The 27,216-nt window shown below is 43.5% G+C and overlaps 1 protein-coding gene across 8 annotated transcripts in view; it reads left to right on the top strand.

Moving 5' to 3' along the window:
* Window positions 1-887: 887 nt before the first annotated feature.
* AGBL2 (AGBL carboxypeptidase 2) overlaps window positions 888-27,216 on the top strand; it is a 30,073-nt gene continuing 3,744 nt past the window's right edge. For 2 of the 8 annotated variants that reach the window (XM_069555696.1, XM_069555689.1), the window contains exons 1-17: window positions 899-1,410; window positions 1,543-1,678; window positions 1,941-2,004; window positions 3,075-3,209; window positions 6,511-6,564; window positions 7,628-7,813; window positions 9,053-9,160; window positions 13,004-13,157; window positions 15,033-15,815; window positions 17,175-17,331; window positions 19,446-19,572; window positions 20,351-20,451; window positions 21,502-21,632; window positions 23,342-23,408; window positions 24,457-24,579; window positions 25,439-25,546; window positions 26,789-26,878. In XM_069555696.1, the coding sequence (XP_069411797.1) occupies window positions 1,643-1,678; window positions 1,941-2,004; window positions 3,075-3,209; window positions 6,511-6,564; window positions 7,628-7,813; window positions 9,053-9,160; window positions 13,004-13,157; window positions 15,033-15,815; window positions 17,175-17,331; window positions 19,446-19,572; window positions 20,351-20,451; window positions 21,502-21,632; window positions 23,342-23,408; window positions 24,457-24,579; window positions 25,439-25,546; window positions 26,789-26,878 (2,424 nt within the window). In that variant the 5' untranslated portion in view covers window positions 899-1,410; window positions 1,543-1,642. Of the gene's footprint in view, window positions 1,411-1,542; window positions 1,679-1,940; window positions 2,005-3,074; window positions 3,210-6,510; window positions 6,565-7,627; window positions 7,814-9,052; window positions 9,161-13,003; window positions 13,158-15,032; window positions 15,816-17,174; window positions 17,332-19,445; window positions 19,573-20,350; window positions 20,452-21,501; window positions 21,633-23,341; window positions 23,409-24,456; window positions 24,580-25,438; window positions 25,547-26,788; window positions 26,879-27,216 lie in introns of all 8 variants that reach the window. The other 6 variants (XM_069555692.1, XM_069555688.1, XM_069555690.1 and 3 more) reach the window with 6 other exon arrangements.

Raw genomic sequence — 27,216 nt, 5'->3', positions numbered from 1 at the left:
AGTTTGATAGTCAAAGTGGGTTTTACTTTGTTTCTTGTATTTTCCAATGCAGAAGGTAATTTTTCAAATCTAGCTATGGGATGGAGGGAACATAAGGTGAAGGAGGAGAAGCAGCTCCCTTTGAGTAATACCCAATAATTTTCTTAAAGCTGTTCAGTTCAGTTCAGTCGCTCAGTCTTGTCGGACTCTGCGACCCCATGAATTGCAGCACGCCAGGCCTCCCTGTCCATCACCATCTCCCGGAGTTCACTCAGACTCACGTCCGTTGAGTCCGTGATGCCATCCAGCCATCTCATCCTCTGTCGTCCCCTTCTCCTCCTGCCCCCAATCCCTCCCAGCATCAGAGTCTTTTCCAGTTAGTCAACTCTGCTCATGAGGTGGCGAAAGTACTGGAGCTTCAGCTTTAGCATCATTCCTTCCAAAGAAATCCCAGGGCTGATCTTCAGAATGGACTGGTTGGATCTCCTTGCAGTTTTGGCTGCCCCATGGAGCATGCCTTAGCTACCCACCAGGGATCCCACCTGTGCCCTGCAATGTAAGCGCGGTCTCTTATCAAATCACTGGACCAGCAAGGAAAGGAACAGTGGAAGTGTTAGTCGCTCAGTCGTGTCTTGAGTCTTGAGACCCCGTGGACTGCAGCCTGCCAGCCTCTGTCCATGGATTTCTATAGGCAAGAATGCTGGAATGTGTTGCCATTTCCTTCCCAGGACCGGCAAGGAAGCCCCCATCAATGCAATTTCTAATCCCCAGAATCCGGGCTGCAATACTGTAATGAAAAGAGTAACAACAAAGCCTTGGTACATCAGTCGTCTACTTTCCCCTAGTTCCCCGCTCCCCCTCGGAGGTGGGGCCTCGCTCCCGGAAGCTTCAAGCCGCCCCGCCTTCCCGCTTCCGGCTCGCGGTTGCTAGGCTACCGGCGCCCCAGCCGAAAGCTGTGGCTTGGCGAGAGCTCAGCGAGCGCGACCTCGGCCGGTACGCGGCGGGGCCTATGCCTGCGGGAGGTGACCCCCCGCCTCACTCACGCTCCTCTGTCACGGCCGGCTCCGCGCCCAACCCCTGCTGCCCCGGACAGTCCGGGGAGCCAAGGCGATAGCACCCTTCCCTCTGGCCTCCCAGGAAATCTCTACGCCCCATCCCTCGACTCTCTGGGAAACCGCCCTCCGCCACTTTCCCCTGACCGGGAAACCCAGAACCCCTGAATTCCGTTTTCGGAGCCTCTCAACTTTCTTTTCCCACCCGCCTCGAGACGACTCCGCCGGACTCCCCTCCCCTTTTCTTTCACTGTCCAGCGGCGTCCTGGTGGTGGGCATCCCCCCCCTCAACCCGGAGAAGAAAGCATGGAGCCGGCAGGGGTCCTGGCGCCTCGGGAGGAGGAGGTCGGAAGACTAGCCGCCCTCCCAGATTCCTCAGGTGCCCACCCGGGCCTCATGGCGGGCCCTGGTTTAGAGGGAGCGGTGCCGCGTGGGAGCTGCGGAGCGGAGGGAGGGGACGGGAGTGAATGTCGGCAGGTGACTTCAGTTGTCCTGCTCTGGTTTATTTTAGCTCCTCCTATGTAATAAACCGCCCTTTTGGAAATTGGGCAGGGGCTGTTGCTGGATGCGGATGTCACTGACTGGTCTTCAGCATAGCATGCAGAAGTAACATGTTCCCAGCATTGGAAACAGAGCTAAAGCAGGAGGTCGGTACCCACCCCTCTCCAGAAACCCAGTACTGTATTCCGGTGGCACCTTTTTCTGGCTAGAGATCTTGATCCGAAAGATAGAATCATTTGCACAAATGTCTTTCACATGGTTTGTTTTTAGAAGTTCTCAGGTATGGCGTCCTCTGCGACCATGCTTGTGTGCCTTTGTTAAAAGTCAGTATTACTCTTTTAACAGGTTGTTGTAGTAATGATTATTATGAAAACGTTTTCCTGATTGAGATGGTCTGTCCTTTCACAGACTCTTCCTGATCCCTATGAAGACTTTATGTACTATCACCTCCAGTACTATGGCTACTATAAAGGTAATATCTCATTCTGACCCAGCATCACCTTTCCTGGGTCATTGAAGTTAAGTTGTTGCATCAACTGAGAGAGTTGTGCTTGGATAAACTAATGACGAATTTTTTGAGCAGCATTAATGAGAAGTACTTCCTTTCCTCACTGCTATGCTCTGTCACTTCTGTCGAGTGTCTGTTTATACAGAGGTCTGTCTGTCTGTCCTTGAACCAGCACCACCCTTTCTTAATGACATGACATGGCATTAAAATAGTCTTGATATCTGGAAAGAAATGTCCTCCCATATTGTCGTATTCAGAAGTGTCTTGGCTAACCTTACCTTTTTATATAATTTTAGAATTGGCATGTGATGCTTAAAAAAAAAATGGGATTGCATTTAATCTATAGATCATACTTGACAAGAAATGAGAATTTTCCAATACCACATTCTCCAACCTATTAATAGTATTTTCTAATTCTCTAATTTACTTCAGTCCTCCTTAATGTCTTCCAATAAGATTTATAAATTGTTTTCAGGGAACTGCTTATTTATATGCTTGTATAAGTGGTATCTTAAAATTTTGATGTTCTAACTTTGTTCTTGGTATTTAGAAATAAAATTTAAGTTTTCGTATTGATTTTATTTCTATCTTGTTAAACTTTCTTATTAACTGTTTCATTTTGTAAGTGATCACTCACTTGTTGAAAACTGAATTCCCAGTTTGCCAGATTCAGCAGAGCCCTCAGGACAAAGCACCTCTCACTCTGAGTGCTCTACTCCCACTCTTGAGTACTTACCCTGACTTGGTTATATAACTGCTGTTTTTTTTCTGCCAACCCAGCCCTTCCTTTCTACATTACCATATGCCTCTCAAGTCTTTTCAACGTGAAACGGAGAAAATTATGTTTAAATTGTTCACATAAATTGGAACGTGAAAGCTCTTTGGAAAATGGGTTATATTGGTTGTAAAGGCCTGTGGTGTGGCAGGTGGTGACTGCAAGGCAGTTTGCTAGTTGTAATTGTTTGGGTGTTGACCTCAATGTTGGATGTGATGAACTAGCCTTCAACATCTTTCACTAAATTGCCTGTTCTTAGCTCAGAGAAGCAGTTTACCAAATTCTGCTACGCACCAGCATGTTTGGAAGAATAATCCTCGATACCTGTTGAGTGGCTCTTTTGGAAAAAGAGAGGATTTGATACCGGACCGCTTGCAAAAGGAGAAGCGTCTATGTGAGTAGTAATCAGTGTCATATGTCCCTAGAACCCTTAGTGCCTTGAGCAACTGCTCCCGGCGTTGAGGAGAACATGGCCTAACGTGGGAGAAGCCTGGGGAACAGCCTTGGACACTGTTTCTGGCATCACTCAGAAATGTTCTGTCTTTAAAAAAAAAAGAAAATTTTTCAATGAAAAATAACAAAACAAAAACATATTCTGTAGATCTGCTTTGGATTGTAGGTTTAAAGTACCATGCGTTCTGCATGGTCTTTCTCCAAATTGTTGGAAAATTTGTTGAAACTCTTTGGTCAAGAGTAACACGTCGATTTTTTTTCATGCAGTTTTGATGGATATATTTGTTAAGGCTCTTTGCGTGGGAGTGGTGGAAACCAATCCAAGCTAACTTAAGCAAAAACCACTTTTTTACAGGGATTCCACAGGTTTTTTCTAGAATCCAAGGGTAGGAAGGCAGTTGAATTTCTGCCTCAATACAAACATCAATTCACGTCCCTTTACTGCACGACCTTCCTCCCATGCCCCCTCCCCTCCCCCAGCTGCCATCATCTCCCTGTTGAAACAGCCTCATCATTGGTTTCTGGTTCCATGATGCCCCCTTCCAATCCGCTTTCCACACAGCAGTGGTTTTTTTTTTTTTTTTCTTTTTATGTGCAAATCTGATTGTATCCCTTTTCTGGTTAAAAATCTTTTGAATGATACAAGACCCAAAAGCTATAAAATGTAACACTGATAATTTTTACAGCAAAACTTTATGTTTAGAAAAAAGTGCCATTAGTAAAGAAAAATAACAAAAAAATTTTTGTGAGAAATATGTCAAAGGATTAATTTCCTTAACAAAGTAACATACAAATCAATAAGCAAAAGATGACCAAAGAGTAAAATGGACAAAGAGCTTGAGCAAGCAGTTCGTAGAAAAGCAGACACAGTCAATGCAACATGCAACGTGGGCTCCCCTGGTGGCGCAGTGCGGTGCAGGAGACTCCGGAGATGCGGGTTCGATCCCTGGATCAGATCTCCTAGAGGAGGAAGCGGCAGCCCACTGCAGTATTCTTGCCTGGGAAATCCCGTGGACGCAGGAGTCTGGTGGGCTACATTCCTGGGGTTGCAGAGTTGGACACGACGAAGCACACAGGCATGTCCAAGGATTAATTTCCTTAACAAAATAACTCTTACGAATCAATACGTAAATGGTGACCGAAAAGAAAAGATGGACAAAGGACATGAGCAAGGAGTTCATAGAAAAGCAAACACAGTCAGGAAGCTTTTTGAAAAGATGCTCAATTTCACCCCTAACTAAAGATACAAATCAGTATGTCAAAGTACCATTTTGTAAATTATGAGACGTGGGCAGAAATATTTTTATGATTATACCTAGTAGAGGTCGGGAGATGGTAGAACACCCTCCCACGCTGCTGTTAGGAGTATGAGTAGAAAGACTTAAAATTGTTTATTTATTATTATTAATGTTTTGACTGTGCTGGATCTTCGCTGCTGCGCGGGCTTTGCTTGAGTTGCGGCAAGCGGGGGCTTCTCGTTGTGGGGGTTTCTCTTGTTTCGGAGCGTGGGCTCTAGGGCGCGAGGGCTTACGTCGCTGTGGCTCTCCGGCTCTAGAGCCCTGGCTCAATAGTTGTGGCGCACAGGCGTGCTCGTTCTGCAGCGTGTGGGGTCTTCCCAGATCAGGGACGGAAGCCGAGTCTCCTGCCTCGCCAGGCAGACCCTTTGTGGCTGAGCCACCAGAGGAGCCCTAGACGGACTATTTTAGGATGGCAGTTTGGCAACAGGAGGGAAAGGTGACGGTACTTAACCTTCGATGTAGCAGCTCCATTTTCATGTTCAAATATGTGTCTTACATTTTTGCTCATCCTCGTGCTCAGAAGGCTCTTCCATTCTGTGTCCCGGAGCTCCTGGCAGGGAGTGGAAAGGCTAAGGTTGAGCAAAGAAGACTGTCAGGGTGGGGTGGTGCAGGAGCCAGCCGACTCCCCACCTTCAGTCCCCTCCTGTCCCAGTTTCTGATGCTTGAAATAACATTAAGTTGCCTGTCTTCATATAGTAAAAAACCCATAAAATGCGAAGTCAGCTACAGAAGTAACACAACAATGCAAACCAATTTTAGTTGGACTATAATTGGTAACCTGACACCTTCCCACCCCCCAACACCCCCCCCCTCCCATTTTGGTCATTGGAGTGAAGAAGATATTTTTCTTTATCTTTGTAGCAAAGCATTTATTGTGTTGTTTTTTAAACCAGAAAAGTACAAAGGAAGTAAAAAGGGAATTAGTTACAATTACTTGTTTCAAAAAGGGAAAAAGAAGGGAAGAAAGGAAAGAGAAAGAAAGGACGGGGGAAGAGAGAAAGAAAGAAAATATACATATAAGGTTAGAAAATTCAAATGGTAGAAAAAACACAAAAGGAAATTAAGAGCTCTCCCAGCCCCACCCTTAATATAGCCACTACTGTAATCATTTTTTTCAGGAAAAAAATTATACCCTCAAGTATCTGTATATTTTTTCTTTCTGATTGCTCATCGAGGATCCTGTACACAATCCTCTTTACATTGGCTTTTTTTGTTTAATAATAGACGCTTTCCCTATGAGCACAAAAAATATCTACCTCATTCTTTTTAAGAGCACCTGTGGGCTGCCGTCTATGGGGTCGCACAGAGTCAGACACGACTGAAGCAACTTAGCAGCAGCAGCAACCTATTAATTAATACCCATTAATGAGTCTTCCATCTCGTTAATATGTCATGGTTATTTTAACTTCCCTTTTGATGGCTGCTTTGGTCGGTTGCACATTTTCACAATTTGAGCATCACTGCAGGGAGCATCTCTACACGTGTACGCTGATGAGCCTTTGTAAGAAGATCTACATGATGATTCCTAGCAGTGGGGCTGCTGAATCAAGGGTTGGTGTGCCCTGAGTCTTGCCAGACGCTGCCAAATTTGCTTTCCAGAAAGATTCCGCAGATTTGCCTTTTTGTCCTCAGGTTCTGAGGGTAGTTGCTTACTTACACCCTCATCAGGCTGAGTGTAAACAGGTCAGTGTTTTTCCTCTCTGTTAGCTAAAAAACTGATATCTTCATGTCGTTTTGATTTACATTTCTTTGAGTGAGATTGAGTAGCTTTACCATCTTTTCAAATGTTTGTTGCCTCCCCCTACTGCCCCCATTAAACAGTGGGGGAAATGTTCAGACATAGAAATTCAGGGACCCAAAGGTGGGGGGATGGAAAGGGATAGGGGGAAAAGGACAGAGGAAAGAAAGATCCACAGGACAAACCAGGCCTCTTCCTCTTTCTAGGGCCTAGCTGTCTACCTTCCACTGGGTGCAGACAGACCGGAGCTCTGAGCAGAGGTATTGCGTCCTTCCAGGCCAGAAAATGCAAACTCCTTTGTGGGAATGTGTCTGCTCCCTGCTCCCCACCAGCGCTGGGAGGTGCCACCCTTGAGCATTTCCTTCCTCCTGCCCTTTCTCTTCATTCTTCCTCCTATTTCCTTCCCCTGCCCTTTCTCCTTGAAACCTTTCTTTTCCTCCCTTTTTCCTCTTATTTCCTAAGAGCTCTTCTCTTTCTTCTACCCCTTCTCACTTCTCTGCCTCTACTCTCTCCATCCTGTCTGTCTTGTAAGTCTCTCTCTGTCCTTTGAATGGTTATAACAAAACTTGAACTTTAATTTGTAGATTGTTACATTGTAGTTAATAAAGTTTTATGTCCCTTTTTTCTAAAATGCTGGTGGTCGAATTGAAAGTTGTGTGGTTTTTTTTGTGTGGTTTTTTTTTTGCCTCTCTCTAGACAAAAATAATATACATTAAGTAACTTTTATTTCTAACCCACTATTGAAATGTCTTCAACCCATTAACTTTGATTTAAAAAACAAAACAGTTTCTTCTGACTTACTCTAAAGCTGTACATGTAAGTACTTTATAGATTAGAGCAGAAGTTTAGCTTAAGTGTTAGAAGCTGTTGGTCGCTCAGTTGTGCCTGACTCTTTGTGACCCCATGGACTGCAGCCCACCAGGCTCCTCTGTCCATGCGATTTTCCAGGCAAGGGTACTGGAGTGGGTTGCCATTTCCTCCTCCAGGAGATCTTCCCAACCCAGGGATCAAACCTGGGTCTCCTGCAATGCAAACAGATTCTTTACCGACTGAGCTACAAGGGAATTTTAGCTTAACGTTTTATAATGTCGATGTTGTCAGCCTGGACTAAATCTCTCTGAAGGAGAAAGATGTCATAGGATTACATATCTGTGATAATATTTTATTTTATTTTATTTTTTATTTTTTTATTTTTTTTAATTTTTATTTTTATGTGATAATATTTTAATACAGTGCTTAAAATTCCTTAATCGTTACAGTTGAGCAGTGAAGTTCCTTAAAAGGAAAAGGAAACTGCTCACTCCTTACCTTTCCCTTTGGCAGATTCTCTTATGCTGAGTTCGCCGTTTGTTAAGAGCAGACAGCTTCTTTATGATGACACTGGCGAAGTAAACCCGCGTCTCAGAGAACCCCGAGACCTCTTTGCTTTTTTCTCTGACAGCACGCTGCTACAGGCTCCAAGGTGGCCAATAGAATGTGAGGTCATCAAGGAGCGCATTCATCATATTGGTAATGTGACTTACGTGTCATGGCCTTGCTGTTCTGATAGTCTGTACGATAGCTTCAGGTTCTATCCATACTAAAGTCAGGACGGATTCACTATCTGTTAGCTCACTTGAGAATGTTTAAGCTCTGGGAAACTGACACACACTCCCCAAAGTCAAAATTTACACTAATGTTTAAATTTATTCATAGGTATTTTACTCTTTTTGATGCAGTTGTAAATGAGAATGTTGTCTTAATTTTTCTTTCATTATTCGTTTATAGAAATGCAACAGAATTTTGTGTATTGATTTTGTATTTTGCAAAATACAAAATTTGTCATTAGTTCTAAGAACTTTTCTGAATTTGTTACTAGTTCTAACAGTTTTCTGATGGAGTGTTTAGGGTTTTCTATATATAATATGTGTCAGTGGTAGTTTTACTTCTTTCTTTGCAATCTAAAGAGCTGTTATTTCTTTTTCTGGCCTGATTGCTCTGGCTAGGAGTTCCAGTACTATGTTGAATAAAGTGGTCAGAGTAGGCATACCTGTTGTGCTCTTGATCTTAAAGGGAAAGCTTTCAGCCTTTTTGTCATAAAGGATGTTGGATTTTGTTCAGATGCTTTTTCTTCATGTGTTGAAATAGTCATATGATTTTTATCCTTCGTTTTGTTACTGTCATGTATCACATTCGCTGAGTTGTGAATGTTGAACCATCCTTGCAACCCTGGAATAAATCCCACTTGATCATGGTGTATAATTCTTTTATGTATTGTTGAATTTAAGTTGAGTTTTCTTATGCCCTTGGCTTTCATCAGTGGCTCCTGTACTTAAAATGGTAGGAAGTCAGCCAAGTCCCATATGAGAAATCTTTCAGAACTGAGTGTTAATGAAAAAACCGTGTTTCCTCTGAAGAAACTGGTATACTTGCTCCTTTATAGCAATAAGAAAAATGTAGCTGATCGTAGTGTCCTGACTTGGAAGCTCGGTGACACATTTCGTAGTGTTGTTGCACCAACTTTCTGGCTTATTTTTAAGTCTTATGCTTCTGTTGTATATGCTTTTTGTTAAAAATTTCTCTATAGTCTTTATAGAAAGAAGCAAGATATAATTAATTTACAAACACACTGGAAACTTAGGATTGGAATTTGATTTGATTCAACCACACTAGCCATTTGAATAACCATCATTATTATTTTATATCAGTCCTAATAAAGTACCTTTTATATTATTTCTTATTTTGTACTTTTTCAATGTCTTCTTTCAGAGTGGGTTCCACCTCAACCAGAATATTTCTATCAACCCACAGGAAATGAAAAGATACCAGAAATTGTAGGAGAAGAAAAAGGCACAATTGTCTATCAGTTAGATTCAGGTATTGTTATCACACCAAACAGTGAGTAATTGATCGTGAACAAATTACAATAAACATATTTTTAATTATAAAAATTATTTTTAAAAATCCATAGTTTAGTGGTAAACTGAGTGATAGCCCTGAAATTCATAACTGATCAGTTTTAAAGATTTAATCCCTTTTAAAAAATGATAGTACCTTTTCTTAATAGTTCTGAGTCCCTTTCATATCTTCTTCCTCCTTGTTCTTCCTGAAAGCCAGACGTTGGCTCTTTGGGGAGTTGCTCGTCTTTTCTCCGCCTGCTTTGCTGCAGTGAGTGCTTTGTAGTATGTGTGTATGCCTGGCATTTATGCTGTAGTTGCCTGCATTAATTTGCAGCCATCCTGTTGGTATAATTCATGTCTTTTATAAAAATGTGCTGGACAGTGTACCCAAGAACAAAATACATATTCTTTTCAAGGGTACACGGTAAATTCCTCAGGATATACCATGTATAAGGTTATAAAGCAAGTCTTAATATGTTGAAAAGGATTGAAGTCATACAAAATATATTCTCTGACCACAGCAAAATTAAATTAGAAATCAATAGCAAAATGAAATCTGGGAAATATACAAATATTCACAAATTGAGTAGCACATTTCTCTTAAGTAACCCACAGGCTAAAGAAAACATAAGCGTTCAAAAATATTTTGAACTGATTGAAAATAAAACCACATATCAGAATTTATGAGATGTAGCTAAAGCACTGCAAGGTCACTTTATGACTTTAAATGCCTGTATTTAAAAGGAAGAAAGATTTCAAATCAATTACCTAAACCTCCACCATAATAAATCAGAAAAATAAGAGCAAACTACGTCCAAAGTGAGCAAAGGGACTTCCCTGGTGATCCGGTGGTTAAGAGTCTGCCTACCAATGCAGGGGACATGGGTTTAACGGTCCAGGAAGATCCCACATGCCACAGGATAACTAAGCCTGTGAGCCGCGACTGCTGAGCCTGTGGTCTCGAGCCCAGGCACCGCAATGAGAGCAACCCCTGCAGTGAGAAGCACGCATCGCAGTGAAGAGCAGCCCCTGGTGACCGCAACTGGAGAAGGCCTGTGTGTAGCAACAAAGGTCCAGCACAGCCAGAAGTAAACGAATAATTTTTTTAAGTGGGCAAAAGGAAGGAAATAAAAGAAAAATTGAATTCAGGGAAATGGGAAAGTGATATAGGAAACCAAGCCAAGGGCTGGTTCTTTGGAAACATCAACAAAACTGACAAAACGTTAGCCAAACCAACCAAAGAAACAGGAGAGGAGAGAACACAAATGATCAAAATTAGGAGTGAAAGGGGACACAGCCATCAACTCTACAGAAATCAAAACAATTAAAAGGTAATGCTATTACCAGGAAAAGTTGCTGGAAAAAACACATACTATCAAAACTGACTCAGGAAGAAATAAAAAGTCTGAATAGATTATAACAAAGAAATTGAATTAGTAATTGACAATCTTCCTGGGAAGAAATTCCTGGCGCAGATGGCTTAACAGGATTTATTTGGATTGTACCGAACATCTAAAGATGAAATAGCCCTAATTCTTCAAAAACTTTGAAACCAGAAGAAGAGGAAACACTTCCTACCTCTTCTTTTGAAGCCAGTATTCAAAGCCAGACAAAGGCATCACAAGAAAACTATAGATTAGTATTCCTCATGAATATAAATGCAAAAATCCTCAACCAAATACCAGCAAACCAAATTCAGCAGCATATTGAAAGGATTGTACACTGTCACCAGGGGAGACTTGTTACAGGAAGCCAAGGGTGGTTCAGCATAAGGAAGCTGCTGTGACAAGCACATTAATAGAACAAAAAGGAAAAAAAAACTACACAGTCATCTCAGTCAGTGCAGCAAAAACATCTGATAAAATCCAGCCTTTCATGATAGCATTCTGAAAACTGGAACCCGAGAAGTTCCTCTGTTCGATATCCTTTATTGATATCGGATATTTGTTGATAAAAGGATGCTTATGGAAAGGAAGAATCAACTTCAAACTCACTGAAACAGCCATAACAACAGCAGAGACAGTAACAAGGGCTGCGGAGGATGTGAAGCAGACGGTGACAGCAGCCCTGAAGGCAGAAGGGAGAGGTCCTGCTAAAGAGCTGTGAATCAATAGATAGAGATGGCCAGAGGAGAAGTCAGTTCTGTTAGAGGAGGAATATGTACCAAGTGTAATTGGTAGAAATGGAATGTATGTTAATAAAATCATGAGGGGGAAGGTTAAGAAACAGCAAGAGATGGGAAAGAGGAAGCTGCAGGGAGTTTACATTCCTACCACGAGAAAAACAAAAGGAGCGGATTTTAGCAGAGAGGGTCCATCTGAGATGTGGTTATACCCGCTCTACTCCCAGTTGCCTTGGTTTTGGACTCTCATCTCACTGTTTCGGCAAAACTTGCTATATTCAGTGAGGTAGAAAAGATGAAGCAACTACCTAGCTCCACCTTACGGAATGTCTGAGGAGGAGTTTGGAAGACTTTAAAAGCTAAGATCAGGGGGCTTCCCAGGCAGTCCAGGATTGAGACTTTCCTTTCAACGTAGGGTATGCAGTTTCAATCTATGGCTGGGGAGCTAAGCTCTTATGTGCTTCATAGCCAAAACAGAAAACAGAAAAAAATATTGTAACAAATTCAATAAGGACTTTAAAAGTGGTCCACATAAAAAAAATTTTTTTAATAAAATCTGAGATTGTAAGTCAGTTGACTTGAGGGGATGTATCGCTCCTAGGACCTCAAGAAATTCTTGGTATCATAAGCCTGTTTTACCTGTCGGTGACCTTATGGTCATTTTCAGTAAACCAGATGACCATGAATCCCCACTGCCTCATCGGTTCTATCCAGACATATTTCTACAGAGGGAGAAACCCTGGGGCTGAGAGCTCGTTTTCCTGATACGACAGCTTTTGTGAATTGTCCTCTTAATACACATTTGTGGCAGCTGTCTTGATCTTGCCTTTGGATTCATCAAGTGGAGTTAAGCCCACCCTCCTGGAGGAATGAAGAAAACGAAAACTGAGAAGATGGGGCTCCGAGGAGAATCTGGGAGTTTGTTAAGTTAGGAGTCCTAGAGCAATCACATGCTATAAGAATGCTGTGGGTTAAATAAGAAAGAAGTTTTGTTTCTGAGATATGTTACTGTGGGCTATGAATTGGATCATTTTTAATGTTACCTAAGAGACTCGAGAAAATGTTGAAGGTTGCTGGTCTGTACATTGATTATGGTTCCTTGAAAAGATTGAACAACATGGGATTCCAGCTCTTAAATGGATTATACCTACTCTTGCTGCTTTCTCTGCTTTTACTTCCTCCCATTTCACACTCACTTTCTCCTTTGCTTTCATTTATCCAAATTACTTACTCTCTAAGTCTCCACAGTGACAAGGTTGCATATAGAAGCAAAAGTCATAATGTGAATCTGTCTACTAATGAAGTACCTACTTACAAAGGCAGGCCCTGTACATGTTTCTATTTGTTTAATGCATGTATCTATCGTGCCCCGTGGTCAGGATCTTTGTTGATGTCAGCCATTTGTTGATTGGTAGATATTGCTAACATCTGACAACATAATGCAAGTATAGTAAAAAATAATTGCAAAGTGAAATTATCCATATAAGTGATGTAAGATTATATGAAGTCAGTGAATGTTAAATAATTACTTGCTTCACTTGCTAAGCCATTGACTACTGAGAATATAGAAATTTCTTATTTAAATACCCCTTGTTGTTAAACTAGAATAGTGCTGAACCCAGAGGGGCTTAATAAACATATACTAGATAAATGGATTCTGAGTGGAACTTGGACTAAATATATCTATCTCATCCACAGTGCCCACTGAAGATTGCTATTTTACCAGTTCCAGAGTGGGAGGCAAACGGGGAATTATCAAGGAACTTTCTGTCTCCTTACAAGGACCAGAAGATAATACTCTGCTGTTTGAATCAAGGTTTGAGAGTGGGAACCTGCAGAAGGCTGTCAGAGTGTGAGTAACAGAGAGGAATTTCCCAAAGGGATGATGACTGAAATGACTGAGAAGTGTGTTCAGGAATCATGTTAAGGAGTCAGGAGTGTTTTTGTAAAAGAGAAGTGATGAGAGATGATTGTGAGGACAATGAAGAAGAATGAAATAATTGTGACTCATATTTTCCTCCAGAAAAAAAAAAAAATTATCCAAACTGTTTTTTCTGCTTCTAAAAGAAATTAGTGCACATTTGAAATTTGCTTTATGGACCTGAAATACACTGTTAGATATTTCTCCAGCAAACATGCCCTTTCTCAAGATCGACAGAATTGCAGTTCAGGGTCTGCAGACACAGGGAGCCTCGGAAGTCCTGTAATGCAAGGGAGGGAGAACACTTTAACTGAGAGGAGAGGAAGATGGGAGGCTTTAGTAAACAAAAGGTTCGTAGCTTTTCATTGGCGGCATCCTTACCAGGAAGGAAAGAGTTCTTCCTGTTAGGCTCCACTATCGTTGCAGGGCTTGAGAGCTCCCCCTTCTGGTCTCCCAATTCTATTTAATTAGGGTTCCTGTTCATTAACTTTTACAATCTTAATAAAAAATGTTGTTGTTTAGTTGCTAGCCCGCCAGGCTACTCTGTCGATGGGATTCTCCAGTCAAGGAGACTGAAGTGGGTTGCCATTTCCTTCTTCAGGGATCTTCCCAACCCAGGGATCAAACCCACATCTCTCATATTACTGCTGAACCACCAAGGAAGCTCCTTAATACCTAACATAAAAAGTTGAAGTCCTATAATCATACCTCCCAGATGCAGCAACTGTTTATGTGTATTAATTTTTGTGTATATGCATTAACTTTTTTCTCTCTGGATAGAGGTAATATATACAGATTACATGTTTTTAAAAAATAGTACACATACTGAGGTTTTTTTTAGTACATACTGTTTTGCATGTTGCTTTTTTCCACTTAATAAATTTTAGATGTTTTCTTATGGCCGTACCACAGATGCATCTCCTTATTTTTAATGGCTCATGTTGTCCTATCATATGGATACTCTCTATCTTTTTCACCTTTTTCCCCAAGTAATGGGAAATGCAGATGTTTACAATGTTTGGCTTAATGAATGAATACCCTTATGCATTCGTATTTTTAAGTATGGTGGTGTTATGAGACAAATCCTAGACAGAAAATTGTCGGGTCAGGGTTTGATCACTTCAGTAATGCTGGTTTTTGTCCAGTTGTCCTCCCGACATGACTTCAGTCCCCATCAGCCATGTGTGAGAGTGCCTGTTGCCCAGCTCTGGAATGCCGGTGAGATGGAGGCGGAAGGGACATCCTGGTTAGTCCATGCTTCATGAGTTATGCTTGTGGATGAGCATCTTTCCATGATTTCTGGCATTTGTATTCTGTCTTCTGCAAGTTCAACAAGGTGAATGCTTTCCAGAAATGTCCCCTCATCTTCAAATAAGTGAGGATCAGATGTAAAGATAGCGCAGAGGGCTTACAGCTCTCTTCTACAGAGATGATATCCAGAATGTGGCTCACATCCAGCACTGGCTCTGGACTGTTTAGTGTATTTCAGAGAGAGGTGCTGAAGTAGTTAGAAACTGCTGTTGGATACTCTTGAAAGATACCAAGGAGCTCACGGCGCTCCCCACCATGCTGCGCGGCAGTGTCAGTTTTGAGGTTCCTCCTGTCCCACTCTGAATAAGTTTTCTTTCCCCAAGTTCCTGCTGGCCTGATACATGGATTGGAAAACTAGGGAAAATAGAAAGTAAATGTTTGATATAGTAGGCTTTTCTGTTGTAGTAAGATCTGTTTCTAGCAGGAGAAAACAGTGTTTGTTTTTTGAGGGGCGAGTGGAGTTACAGAGACATCCTTCTGTGTTCTCTGTTACAGAAACACCTTTGAGTATGAACTCACCTTGCGAACTGACCTCTACACAAATAAGCACACTCAGTGGTTTTATTTTCGAGTTCAGAACACCAGAAAAGATGTCACCTATCGCTTCACCATCGTCAACTTGCTAAAACCCAAGAGCCTCTATACTGTAGGGATGAAGCCGCTCATGTACTCCCAGCTGGATGCCAGCACACACAGCATTGGCTGGAGGAGAGAAGGAAATGAAATCAAGTACTACAGGAACAACACGAATGACGGACAGCAGCCCTTTCACTGTCTCACATGGACCATTCAGTTTCCATACGACCGGGACACTTGCTTCTTTGCACACTTCTACCCATACACGTACACTGACTTGCAACGCTTCCTCCTGTCGGTGGCAAACAGCCCCGTCAAATCTCAGTTCTGCAAACTCCAGACTTTATGTAGGAGCCTAGCAGGAAACACCGTCTACCTGCTCACCATCACCAACCCAGCCCGGACCCCTCAAGAGGCAGCTGTGAAGAAAGCTGTGGTCTTGACTGCCCGCGTGCACCCCGGAGAAAGTAATGGCTCCTGGATTATGAAAGGCTTTTTGGACTTCATCCTGAGCAACTCCCCAGATGCTCAGCTCCTCAGAGATATCTTTATCTTCAAAGTGGTCCCCATGTTAAATCCAGACGGAGTGATCGTGGGGAATTATCGTTGTTCGCTGGCTGGAAGGGACTTGAACCGGCATTATAAGACCATTCTGAAGGAGTCTTTCCCCTGCATTTGGCACACCAGGAATATGATCAAGAGGTGAGGCTTCTGTCCGTTGGTCTTAACACTGTCAGCTCAGTCTGATGTGTGAGCTCTTTCCCAATGGCATAGGCGTCAGGAACGGTTTTGGGGACAGTCTAATGTTCTCTTTGCAGCCATGTGGGTTTGTTAGTTTTCACAATTTTAAATCATGTCTTATCTCTGGATTGAAACTAAATATGCAGTATTTCACTAGAGGTGTTTTACTTATAAGTGAAATGATTGAATGTGAAAAGTCGAAAGTCAGGGAGTTCATAGGTCTTCGTGATAAGACTTGTGTAATAATAATAATACTACCTAACTATTCTTCAGTTCTTGTGGACAACAGGCAGTATTCTCCGTGCTTCCCACATGCCCCATTGAGTCTCACATTCGCCCTGTGAGGTGGGCACAGTCGATGTCCCCATTTTATATAGGAAGAGGAAATTAAGGCCCAGAGAAGTTGAGACTTGCCCAAGGTCGTACAGCTAGTTCTCTGGTTGTAGAGCCTGAATTCCTTGTTATCCTCTTATAAGGAAAGAATAATAAATCAGTTTGCCTTTTCTAAGCCAGTGTAAAAGCAGTTGAAGACTAGTGACATCACGGCACCCACCTTAAAGGAGCTTCCATTTCACTGGACCCGAAATTGCCGCACGTGAATGTGTGGACTCGCGCACCTTCTCACCATATCTGTGTGAATGGCTGAGAGCAGCTTTGGGCGGATAGGCAGAATGGCTCCGAGTGTATACTGGAGTTGGGCAGGCCTGGGTCTGAGACCTGGTTTTACTACTGACTGCTTCTGTGACCACAGAAGCCTCAGTTTTCTCATCTGTAGAGTGGGGATAATAATACCTGCCTTGGGTGGTTACTGTGAGGCTTAAATGAGTTAATCCATGTTATCTACTTAGCACGGTCCCCTGCATGTTGTAAAGGTGTGGCATTGTTACCATCATCACAGAGAAGGTGACTGTGTTTGGAAGATTGAATAGGTGTCCTGGTCATCCAGAGACAAGAGCTGAGTCTTAGAGGAACTAAGCCTGGAATGTCAGAAACCAAGGCTGTCTTTGGTTCTTTCCCCTCTCTGCCTGTCTGCCTCTTTCCACAGGTCTGCAGCAGGGTGGGCTTTCTTTCAGTGGATTTTCTCCTCTCCTTCCACAAGGCCTACCCGTCTCTGCTTTCCGTGGCTGGCAGGGCAAAGAGTGCTGGAGACACGTTTCCATCAGGGATGAGGTTGGGGGTCCTTTGAAGATCATTAGGGGCTGAAATTTTCTTAGGAGGGAAAGTATCAACAGACATGCTTAAGGAAGAGACTCCAAGGGATCCTTGACTATTCTCATGCCTTTGTATACCCACTGAGTCCTATGTTTGCACCCCCCATAGACTTCTTGAAGAAAGGGAGGTTCTCTTGTATTGTGATTTCCACGGCCACAGCCGGAAGAATAACATCTTCGTGTATGGTTGCAATAACACCAATCGCCAGTTCTGGCTTCATGAGCGAGTCTTTCCTTTAATGTTAAGCAAAAACGCACCAGACAAGGTAAGCACGAGCGGTAATTCCTGTCCACTAAGGGAGAAGGATGACTCACCCATTCCTGTATGCCGTGTCTGATTTGCCACTTTGTCGCTCTTCATTATCTTGGGTAAATCCCAGAAAGCTGGACTTCAAGCCTTAAGAAAAATGTGGCTTTGAGAATAACACTGTGTTCATCGACCAATGAAAAGATAATAGAACTGTAGTATATCCACACAATGGAATGTTATTTGGCAGTAAAAAGAACTGAGCCACCATACACTGGGACTCAGATGAACCTTGAACACATTATGCTAAGTGAAAGAAGCCAGACACTAAAGCCCACATGTTATAGGATTCTGTCCTAGGAAACATTCAGAAAAGGCAAATCTGTAGAGATAGAAGGTGGCTGAGTGATTGCCGAGGGTGGCAGGGGGCGTGACAGCTAATGATGCGTCCTGGGTTTCTTTTTGGGGTAATGAAAATATTCTAAACTTAGGTTGTGGTAATGGTTACACAACTCTGTGAATATATTTAAGCCACTGAATCGTGTACTTCAAATGTGTGAATTGTACGGTATGCGAATAATATCTCCATAAAGATGATTTTTTTTTTTGTAATTGCTGTTGGCTGCTTTGCCCTGGGTGTAAGTTCAAACTCTTAGTAGGTAGAATTCTCTACCGTCTTCCATCCTGTGGCTGGCATTGGAAGAAGGGATTGAAAGACAAAATGCTTATGTTATATGAGCCTCTACAGAAACATTTATGTAATACAAGATCACAAATAACTGTAAGACAGTAGAGAACTCATAAAAACAACTTAAGAGTCTTTAGTGGTTAGTTGAATGATAGCTCTGTGAGTTGTATCTGCACTGATTTAAAAGTTGGTTTTCAGCATCATAAGTAGAGTCAAGTGCAACTGGCATTGGAAAGAAGTTGTTAGACTGGGTTTAGAAACGTATTTAAATGATAGTGCAGATTTTTCTCACATAAAGATATAAGACAGGGACTTCCCTGGCGGTCCTGTGGTTGAACTTCCACTGCAGGGGGCGAGGGTTTGATCCCTGATCAAGGAACTAGGATCCTGCATGCTTCCTGGTGCAGCCAAAATAAATAGAATAGGAATAAAAATAGCCCTTTAAAAACCATTAGTCCTGAAAAAAATCAAACAAAAGTATAGGACAAAGGAATCCCCTGGGGGTCCAGTGGTTAGGACTTGGCTCTTTCACTGCTATAACCTGGGTTCAATCCCTGGTCAGGGAACTAAGATCCCACAAGCTGTGCAGTGTGGCTGGAAAAAATATAAGTAGGACAAATATTTTATATCTGTGACTTATTTGTTAAAAAAGGAAAAGGAAGCTTTTCTTCCTTCTGCTCTGATTCCCTTCCTGCCTGCGTTCTTTCTTTTCTTTTTTTAATTTTCTATTTTTTCCGGGACTCTCTTTCTTTCTTCAGATGAAATCGCATCCAGAACCCAGTATCTAAAACTTGAACAAACTCCCTGGCCAACCCAATATATGTTTACAAATTCCAAATGAGGAAAGAGTTGGGGATGATCATGAAATACGATGGAGGCTATTGAACTCCAAGCCAGGACCACATTAGTGTTAGGAGGTGGGAGAGTCTGGGCAGAGGTCATAGGGGTGAGGGATACACAAATCATAGATAGAGGATAAGGGTTCTAGATCCAAGGGTTCAAGGTGGGGAGGGGTAGAAAATAAATCTCAGGCTGGCTGGTACCTTGAATACTAAAGTAAGCCAGCATTCCCAAACAGTTGTTGAAGGAACCCTAGTCCTCCAGAATGTCCCTGGGAAGGTGGGAAAGGAAAGGAAGAGTTCACAGGCAATGAAAATCAGAATCTACTCTCTCCCCTAGTGAGAGTCACAGTCCGCAGTAACACATTAAGTGAGAGGTCCTGCAGAGAAGGCCTGTTTAATTGGGTTAAACCTTCATCTCCCCGACCAACAAGACTGCAGAACTCATTTTTTCCTTTGTAATATCTATGACACCCCCTTGGTATTTTATGGAGCGTATGTTAGAAACTAATAGATACTTCCTTTTTTTTTAAACCATATTAGTGAATTTTAGACATCTTACATTTACCAGTTTATGATTAACAGAAGGTTTGGGTTTCTCTTCAGTTCTCTTTTCACAGTTGTAACTTTAAAGTCCAAAAATGCAAAGAAGGAACAGGACGAGTGGTGATGTGGCGGATGGGGATCCTCAACAGCTATACCATGGAGTCTACGTTTGGCGGGTCCACCCTGGGTAAGCTGTCTTTCATACATCACGGGCCATTATGGCAAGAGGAAGCCAAGCCAAGCACTGGCAAGGTGAAGTCCCTTTGAATGTTGGGGAGATAGTTGACCTAGAAGATTTTCTTGTCTGTGCTTTAATGCTAAATTTGAGAACCCAAAATATGAGTGTGAAATATCATACTGATGGGGCAGTGCAGCACAGTGGTTGCTCAGGGCCTGGAGATACAGCAGGTCTGAGTTTGGGTTTCCTTTGCGTGCATGCTCAGTCACTCAAGTCGTGCCTGACTCTTTGCGACGGCATAGTCTGTAGCCCGCCAGGCTCCTTTGTCCATGGGATTCTCCAGACAAGAATACTAGAGTGGGTTGCCATTTCCTCCTCCAGGGGATCTTCCTGACATAGGGATCAAGGCCACGTCTCCTGCGGCTCTGCATTGGCAGGCAGGTTCTTTACCACTGAGCCACATGGGAAGCCCTTTGAATTTCCTTTAACTAGCAATAATATTAGTACTTGAATTACAGGTACTGCCTGATGAGATAGTGTGCATAAAGCATTTGGCCTAGTGTTTATCACAAAGTAAAACCTCAGTAATTCAGGCATCATGATTGTAAACTTGATCACTGTCAAAGATTCTCCTGAAATGGACTAAGAGAGAGACCCTGTCCAGAGGCATAATATTCTGGAATCAGAGGTGGTGTTTTTAATGAGATATTATTCATAAATTAGATTTGCATTTGCTCAGGAAGACTTAGTAAGAAGTCCTATGGATTTTTTTTTTTTTTGTCCCCAGGCAAGAAAAGAGACACTCATTTTACCACTGAGGATCTGAAGTCCCTGGGTTATCACGTCTGTGACACCCTTCTCGATTTCTGTGATCCTGACCGAACCAAGGTAAAAATGGGCTTTCAAGACAGGTGGTGATGTCACTGGGATCACTGTCACACGGGTCCAAAGTCAGCCCAGTGGGGTGACAGGTGATCTTTATTTTCCTCCTCATATTTTTCTGAAGTTTTTATAATCAAAGACAGTAAGGAAACCTCAGTCTGCACGCTCCCGGCCGACGGTAAGCCCTCGTGCTTCCCCGGGAGTGGGGGCCGCGGCACCCCACCCCTGCAGCCGCCTCTCCCTCGCTCCTGGGCCTCCCTGTGGCAGCTCTAGTGCTCGCTCCCCTCCCTCCTGTCTCAGAAAACCAAGCATCCTTTCTCTTCTCCAGAACGCTTTCTGCCCTCGGTGCGCTTGCCAGCCGCCCCCGCCTCCGGGGTCTCCCTGAGGTCTTGCCTTATTAATCACCTCTTCTCTTTTCTGGCTCTGTTTTTGTTTTTCCTTTCTTCTTCCTCAACTGCAACTGTTCTCAAGCTGCCCCCATCCTAAATCACAAACGGAGGCTTCCTTTGGCCTTGTTTTTCTGGGAGCTTATTTCTAGTTCCCTTTATTGTTCACCTTCTTAAAAGGGAGCCTGGACTCATGGTCCCTAACTCATCTCTCATGCCCCCTCTGAAATGTCCACCCTGGGAACACGTGACATGCACCACTCTGGATGCAACTGTACCATAAAAAACATACTTAAAGGAGAATTTTACCTCAGCACAGGGCCCCTTAAATCAGATTTGCCAGAGGCCAAAATCTGAACCACCCCATTCTAACTTTTCCTTCTTTGCTACTCAAAAATATGAAGCAAATCTGACCTTTGCATTGTTCAAGAAGTTTATTAACTATAACCAAGGGAATGGCTAAAGCAGTATTATTGACATTCTTCCCTAAAAGCACTTTTGCCTGTTCCCACAGCTCATGTAACTTATTGTTAACATGCCTTTAGTAGCAGAGGTTACAGTTTACTCATCCTTATGTTCCCAGCAATAAACAAAGTGCCTTTCAGCATATTTAACATATGAATAAATAAATGAATAATCAAGAATAGCTTTTTTGTTTTCAATTCCGTAGTTCATGCAGTGTCTGGCAGAGCTTAAAGAGCTCTTACAACAGGAAATCCATAAGAAATTCAAGGAACTTGGACAAGATATGGATTTAGAAAGAAGCTGGAGTGACATCTCTTTGTCTGACGTTGAATCCAGGTAACAAACTTCATTTCAAAGTAAAACCGGAGAGGTTCTGTTTTTTTTAATTATCGTCTTGCTTGCTTTGTTGTGTTGGTTTTGAACCTCGGATGTTAAGTATTGACTAAAATCATGGCACACTTGGACACACGTTGTTCTTTCAACAACTAGATATTAAGTGCCTGGTCCTTGTTAGCCCCTCCTCTTGGCTCTGGAAAGGGTTAGGGAGCCCTGATTTGTGATCCTAAAGTAGTTCTGCTGACTCAGCCTCCGAAAAGTCTCTCTAGGAACCTAAACAACCAGACCATCAGGCCAGGGAGGGCCTTGCACTACTCATCATGTCACCTCTTCCACGCTCCCAGAAGCCTCTGCCAAACTCACAAGGACCACTGCACCAAGGCCTCTTCACTTGCAGTCTCAAAAACAAAACGCCTCCTGCATATCAACTCCTGCACATCGGGCCCAGTGGGGACTGACTCAAAAGCATCCTGACTGCATCCCGACAGGCTCAGCAGGGATACCCTGATGGACTTAGTGAAGAGTTATTGAATCCAGTCTGTCAGCCTCAGCACCAGCCTCCATGGGGCTCTGTCCATTCACGGCACCACACAGAACCGCAGGCTGCGTGTGTGCGGGCCCAGTGTGAGCTGTGTCTCAGTGTGCACATGCGTGGTTTTAGACATCTTCTGGGGCGTACCACATCTCACGCTTTTATTCCCTTTGTTAACGCTTTGTGTTATCTCCAAAAGGGACTTCAGAGGCTATTATCGGGCAGCCTCAAAGGCGGCTGCTCAGACTGGAAAAGCCTTGTGAGAACAGGGAGCTGGGAATTATGAGAGAAGCGAGAGCTCCCTTCCCGCTGCTTTGCTGCCGGGCTCCTCACTGTGCGCTGATGGGAGGGAGGGGAGCACGAACAGGATGAAAGGGCCGAGCAAAAGAGCGGCTGGAGATGCTGTCCTCTCCCAGGAGATCTGCGTTTTGTGCCTAAGACGTTTTTCATATACGGAGGACGTGTCACAGGCACAGCTTTCAGTTCTCGCCAACCACACCCCAGGAAAGGGGAAAGTGGAACGCGGCCCAGAAACCGAGGACATGAGGAAGGGAGAGAGGATGCGTTATCTGAGTCCTCATTCATCCCAGCCTGTGAAGAAAGGGGGAGGCGACGGTTTGCGGGGGGCTTCAGATCAGCCTAGACGTTCATCCAGAGCTTTCCAAGGGGGATCTGGGGTGTTAAAAGTAATGCTCCTAATCTGTGACCTACAGATCTTTTGTTATTAAATGTATCTATTTGTATTTTCAACGTATTCTTAAAAAGTAACTAATCACATCCTTGCTCTGAGCTGGTACTGACTAGACAGGCATTGCACACTGGAAAAAGCCCCTGCTTTCAGACAAACCACAGACCCCTGCTGTTCTCTTGGGCTGCTCCTTAAGAATCCCACAGCCTCTCAAAATCACTGCCAAGGGCAGCTTTGTCCATCTGGCCAGTATTTATTTTGCCACACGGGTCATCTCTTGTTTTCTGTTCCTGGTGCACTGCCTGGCATGCTGGAGGTGTTCTCAATGAATGAATGGATGTGCTTGTCTTGATTTCTTAGTAATTGAAATACACATTGCGGGCAAATAGCAGACCAGGTGTCCTAACCCCATGCCGCTATTCTGGTCAGTGTTATACATCCTGGAAATTAATGACAGGTCTTTCCCTTTTCCTTTCCTTGTGGAAACAGCACCAGCGGTTCTGACAGCTCCCTCTCAGATGGCCTCCCTGTTCACCTACTGAACATAGCAGATGAGGTGAGATTATAGAGACTCTGACACCCAGGAAGTAGCAGCCTAAAAAAAAGCCTGACACTACTGAATAGTTTGGAGGAATTTTCAACTGTCCTAAGATCCGCAGAAAATATAGTAATAGCATCCTAACTGATTACCCAGCCCTGGAGTCCTTCTTTTTGTCCTTTGCAACTTTCTTCTTTAAAACCTAGAGAGGAAAAATGTGAGGACTCCACATAGATTCCAAAATTAACAAAAAGTGAGGGGGAAATGTTTAACTTAAAGTGAAAACCATGTTAAGAGGTTGGAGGTTGTTAAAAACGACCCACACATTTTTAAAAATATTGGAAAGTGTTTTTGTTGACATGGTCTCAGGTAGTTTTCCATATTTCTGTATTATTAAGTGATATTTTTGCCCTGTCTATTCACAGACAGACTTTTTTTTTTACATAGATATTATAAGAGCTTTGGAGACAGCAAAATATTTGTTGTGGTTCACTAAGCACTTGAATTCCTAGTTACATTAAGAAATATCTTCATTCTTGGGTGAGTTTAAGTCTATGTCAGATGGGCCAGCCATATCAGACTAGACCCTACAATTTCTTCAGCTAGATTTAACAGCAGCATCAGAATAAGCTTCACCACTCCATGGGTAACTGGAAAATTAGTACCAAGCTTCATTTGCTTAATTATTAAAGCTACCTTGTGATCACAAACTGTATCAGTTGATCACACAGCTAGTAATCAGTATCGTCTGTACTTGCCAATATTTCCTTAAGTAATGTGCTTTCACATTTCATATCACAGATATTTGGTTATTGGTATAGGTGCCTCTTTGGTAGTATATCTATAATAGGGGGATTTAGGCGTGTTAAGTGGGGAGGGATCCCTAGTAATGAGGTAACTGAACTGTTTTTTGGTTCTCCAAACCAACAAGAACTCAACACACTGTGAGGGCCCGCATCCTGGGTTAGCAATGGTGTTTTGAGCATTGTGTGAAAAGAGTGCTCCCTATGGGTGGGTGTCTCTCTGGAACCCTCAGTGGCTAATTTCTCTGTGCTTTCTGAAATAGTTGCATCAGAAGAAGACAATGTATAAGAAGAAAAAAAAGCCACTTAAGTCGAGAAAACAGCGAAACAAACAGTATCACAGAAATACTTTGATGCTGGAGTCAAAGTTGACTGAAGATGCCCCAGTAAGAAGGTCCACATCTACTGTCTGATTAGAGTGTTCCACGCTGGGTGCAAGACAGAGTCGAGGTTTACTCTCAACCAGAAAGGGGATGGGAAATGGGACAGGGGGCCGTTTTCTATGTGGATTTCAGAGCTCTTACCCGGGTCCTCAAAAGCAAAAGCTTTTGAACTGTGGTGTTGGAGAAGACTCTTGAGAGTCTCTTGGACTGCAAGGAGATCCAACCAGTCCATCCTAACGGAGATCAGTCCTGAAAATTCATTGGAAGGACTGATGCGAAGCTAAAACCCCAGTACTTTGGCCACCTGATGCAAAGAACCGACTCATTGGAAAAGACCCTGATGCTGGGAAAGATTGAAGGCAGGAGAAGGGGATGGCAGAGGATGAGATGGTTGGATGGCATCACCGACTCAATGGACATGAGTTTGAGTAAACTCTGGGAGTTGGTGATGGACAGGGAGGCCTGGCGTGCTGCAGTCCATGGGGTCTCAAAGAGTCGGACACAACTGACCTGGGTCCTCTGGACATCCCTGAGCATATTTCAGCTTGGCCCTTCCACTAGACTCTAGCACAGCAAGTCCAGGAGTCCACCAAGTCTGGATTTCCAGAGGAAGGAGGTAGTGACGGAAAAGTGGTGCCAAGAGCCAGTCCAGCGTGGTGGGTGGTGAGAGCTCAGCCTGGTGCAGGCCAAGGCCACTTGGGCACCTCCTTCCTCACGGCCACACCCACGCCACACCCCCTGCTCTCTAAAGGTGAAGATGCCTTCAGAGGCGGGATATTTGCTCTTGGGTGAATCGGGTCTGTTGTGAGTAGATTAATTATAACAGAGCAACTGAAAACTGTTCTCTTTGCAATCCTTCTAGGAAAGGGCAGGATTTCCTTCTACTCTGCAAAAGCATCCTGCCTTTTTCAGAACTTCAGAGAATGCCCGTTCTTCAATGATGAAATATGAAAAATCAAGATTGAATAAGGTATTATTTTCACCTGACTTTTTTTTTTAACTCACTCATAGAAAAGTTATTTAAAAATTTTTGGTAATATATTTAAAGTGTACAGTGTGATTTTATACACTCATGCACACACACACACACAACACACATATATACACTGAGAAACGATTGCCACCATTTAGTTCATTAACACATCCATCACCTCCAATATTTACTTTTTTTCCTGAAAACTCTTAAGTTTGGGGCTGTCTATTCTGCTCGGTTTTTAGTCTTTGTCACGCAGTTGCCCTGATTTTTCCAGTTAGCGCATCTCCCCCTCGCCCCCTGTCACCCTGACAGTGCAGCCGGGAGCAGGGGAACATTAGCGTTGGTGGACACTGACACTGCTTTGGATGGGACACCACTGAAGTCTGATACCACGCCTTGGTGAACTGTGATGTTTATACCCAAATCATAAGAGCGGCTGCTGGATGCTCCCTGCATCCACTCAGCAGACTGTACTGTCAGCCACTGCCTGCAGGCCACCTACTGAAGGCCGGGAGGGCAGCATCGAACGAAGCACCCTCCCTGCCTCAGGGACCCTGGCGTCTGCTGGGGTTTTAACAAGTAAGCAGGAAGTCAGCATCCTCGGATGCGGCAGGACACAGAAGGGGCAGATCCAGGCGGCGTTGCAGTGCTTTGGGGCGCGGCCGTGAAATCCGCGACTCTTCCGTGTATAAAGTAGACGTGAGTCGGGCAGTAGGCAAACGGCGTGCGTGAGGCCTACCTCGCGCGGAGTGCTGCCCCATGGGTGAGGACGGCAGAACGAGGCCCCCCAGCGCTACAGCGCAGAGCCCGAGCAGAGCGCAGCCGTCTTCATTCAGTATCGAGGGCCGCTCGGCATCCAGTGTGATAGCGGCAGGAGCGCGCGCTGTGGAGGCCGCCTCAGTTCAAATCCCAGCCCCACTGTGTCGTCTTCTGTGAGTTTCTTCACCCCCCAGGGGCTCCGTTCCTGCATCTAAAATGCTGGGCTTGTAGTATCTTGAGGTTCTTGAGAATATTCTACGTGAAACCATGTGTGAAGTGCCCACACGTAGTAGGCATTCAGTAAGCATTAGTTTCCTTGTTTTCTTTGGATTATTGGATTTGCATTCTGCCTCTCTCTTCAAAGTGAGAGTACCATAATGAGTCAACACGCATGAATAAAAAGTCCTCTGTGTGTTTTATGCAATCACACACTTGTCCAAGTGGAAAATTTAGTGAGAATATGTTCCTTTATTTTAGTCCCAGTTAAACGGAAGAGGCAAAAGCACCTCCCTGAACCCAACAGATATGACCACCATGATTTTGACCAAGAATAAAGACAGAATACAGGTATTTCACCTAATATATGTATATGTGTGTGTATATGTGTGTGTGTGTGTGTGTGTGTATGCCCAAAGCTGATTTTGTTTTTCAGATGTATTATATGATTAGAGGGGTGGTGATCCACAGCCCGCACAGTGTCGTCCCTGTGGATTTGTTCTGTTAAGGCGGACATCTCAGGTGGTTTGCCTCCTCAGGCTGCAAACACCTGACCAGCCTGGAGCACAGCCCGCAAGGCACCTCAGGACTGGGGAAGCTCACCCGGGGCTGAACACTTGCCATGGCGAATTTCATTTTGTTTCAGTGAGCATTTGTTAGGCAGCTATTGTTTTGTAACCGAGTGCATG

This window comes from Ovis canadensis, chromosome 15, assembly GCF_042477335.2.
Source record: "Ovis canadensis isolate MfBH-ARS-UI-01 breed Bighorn chromosome 15, ARS-UI_OviCan_v2, whole genome shotgun sequence".
Lineage (NCBI taxonomy): Eukaryota > Metazoa > Chordata > Mammalia > Artiodactyla > Bovidae > Ovis > Ovis canadensis.
The sequence above is the reverse complement of the archived record's forward strand: the minus strand, read 5'-3'. Positions and strand labels throughout refer to the sequence as shown.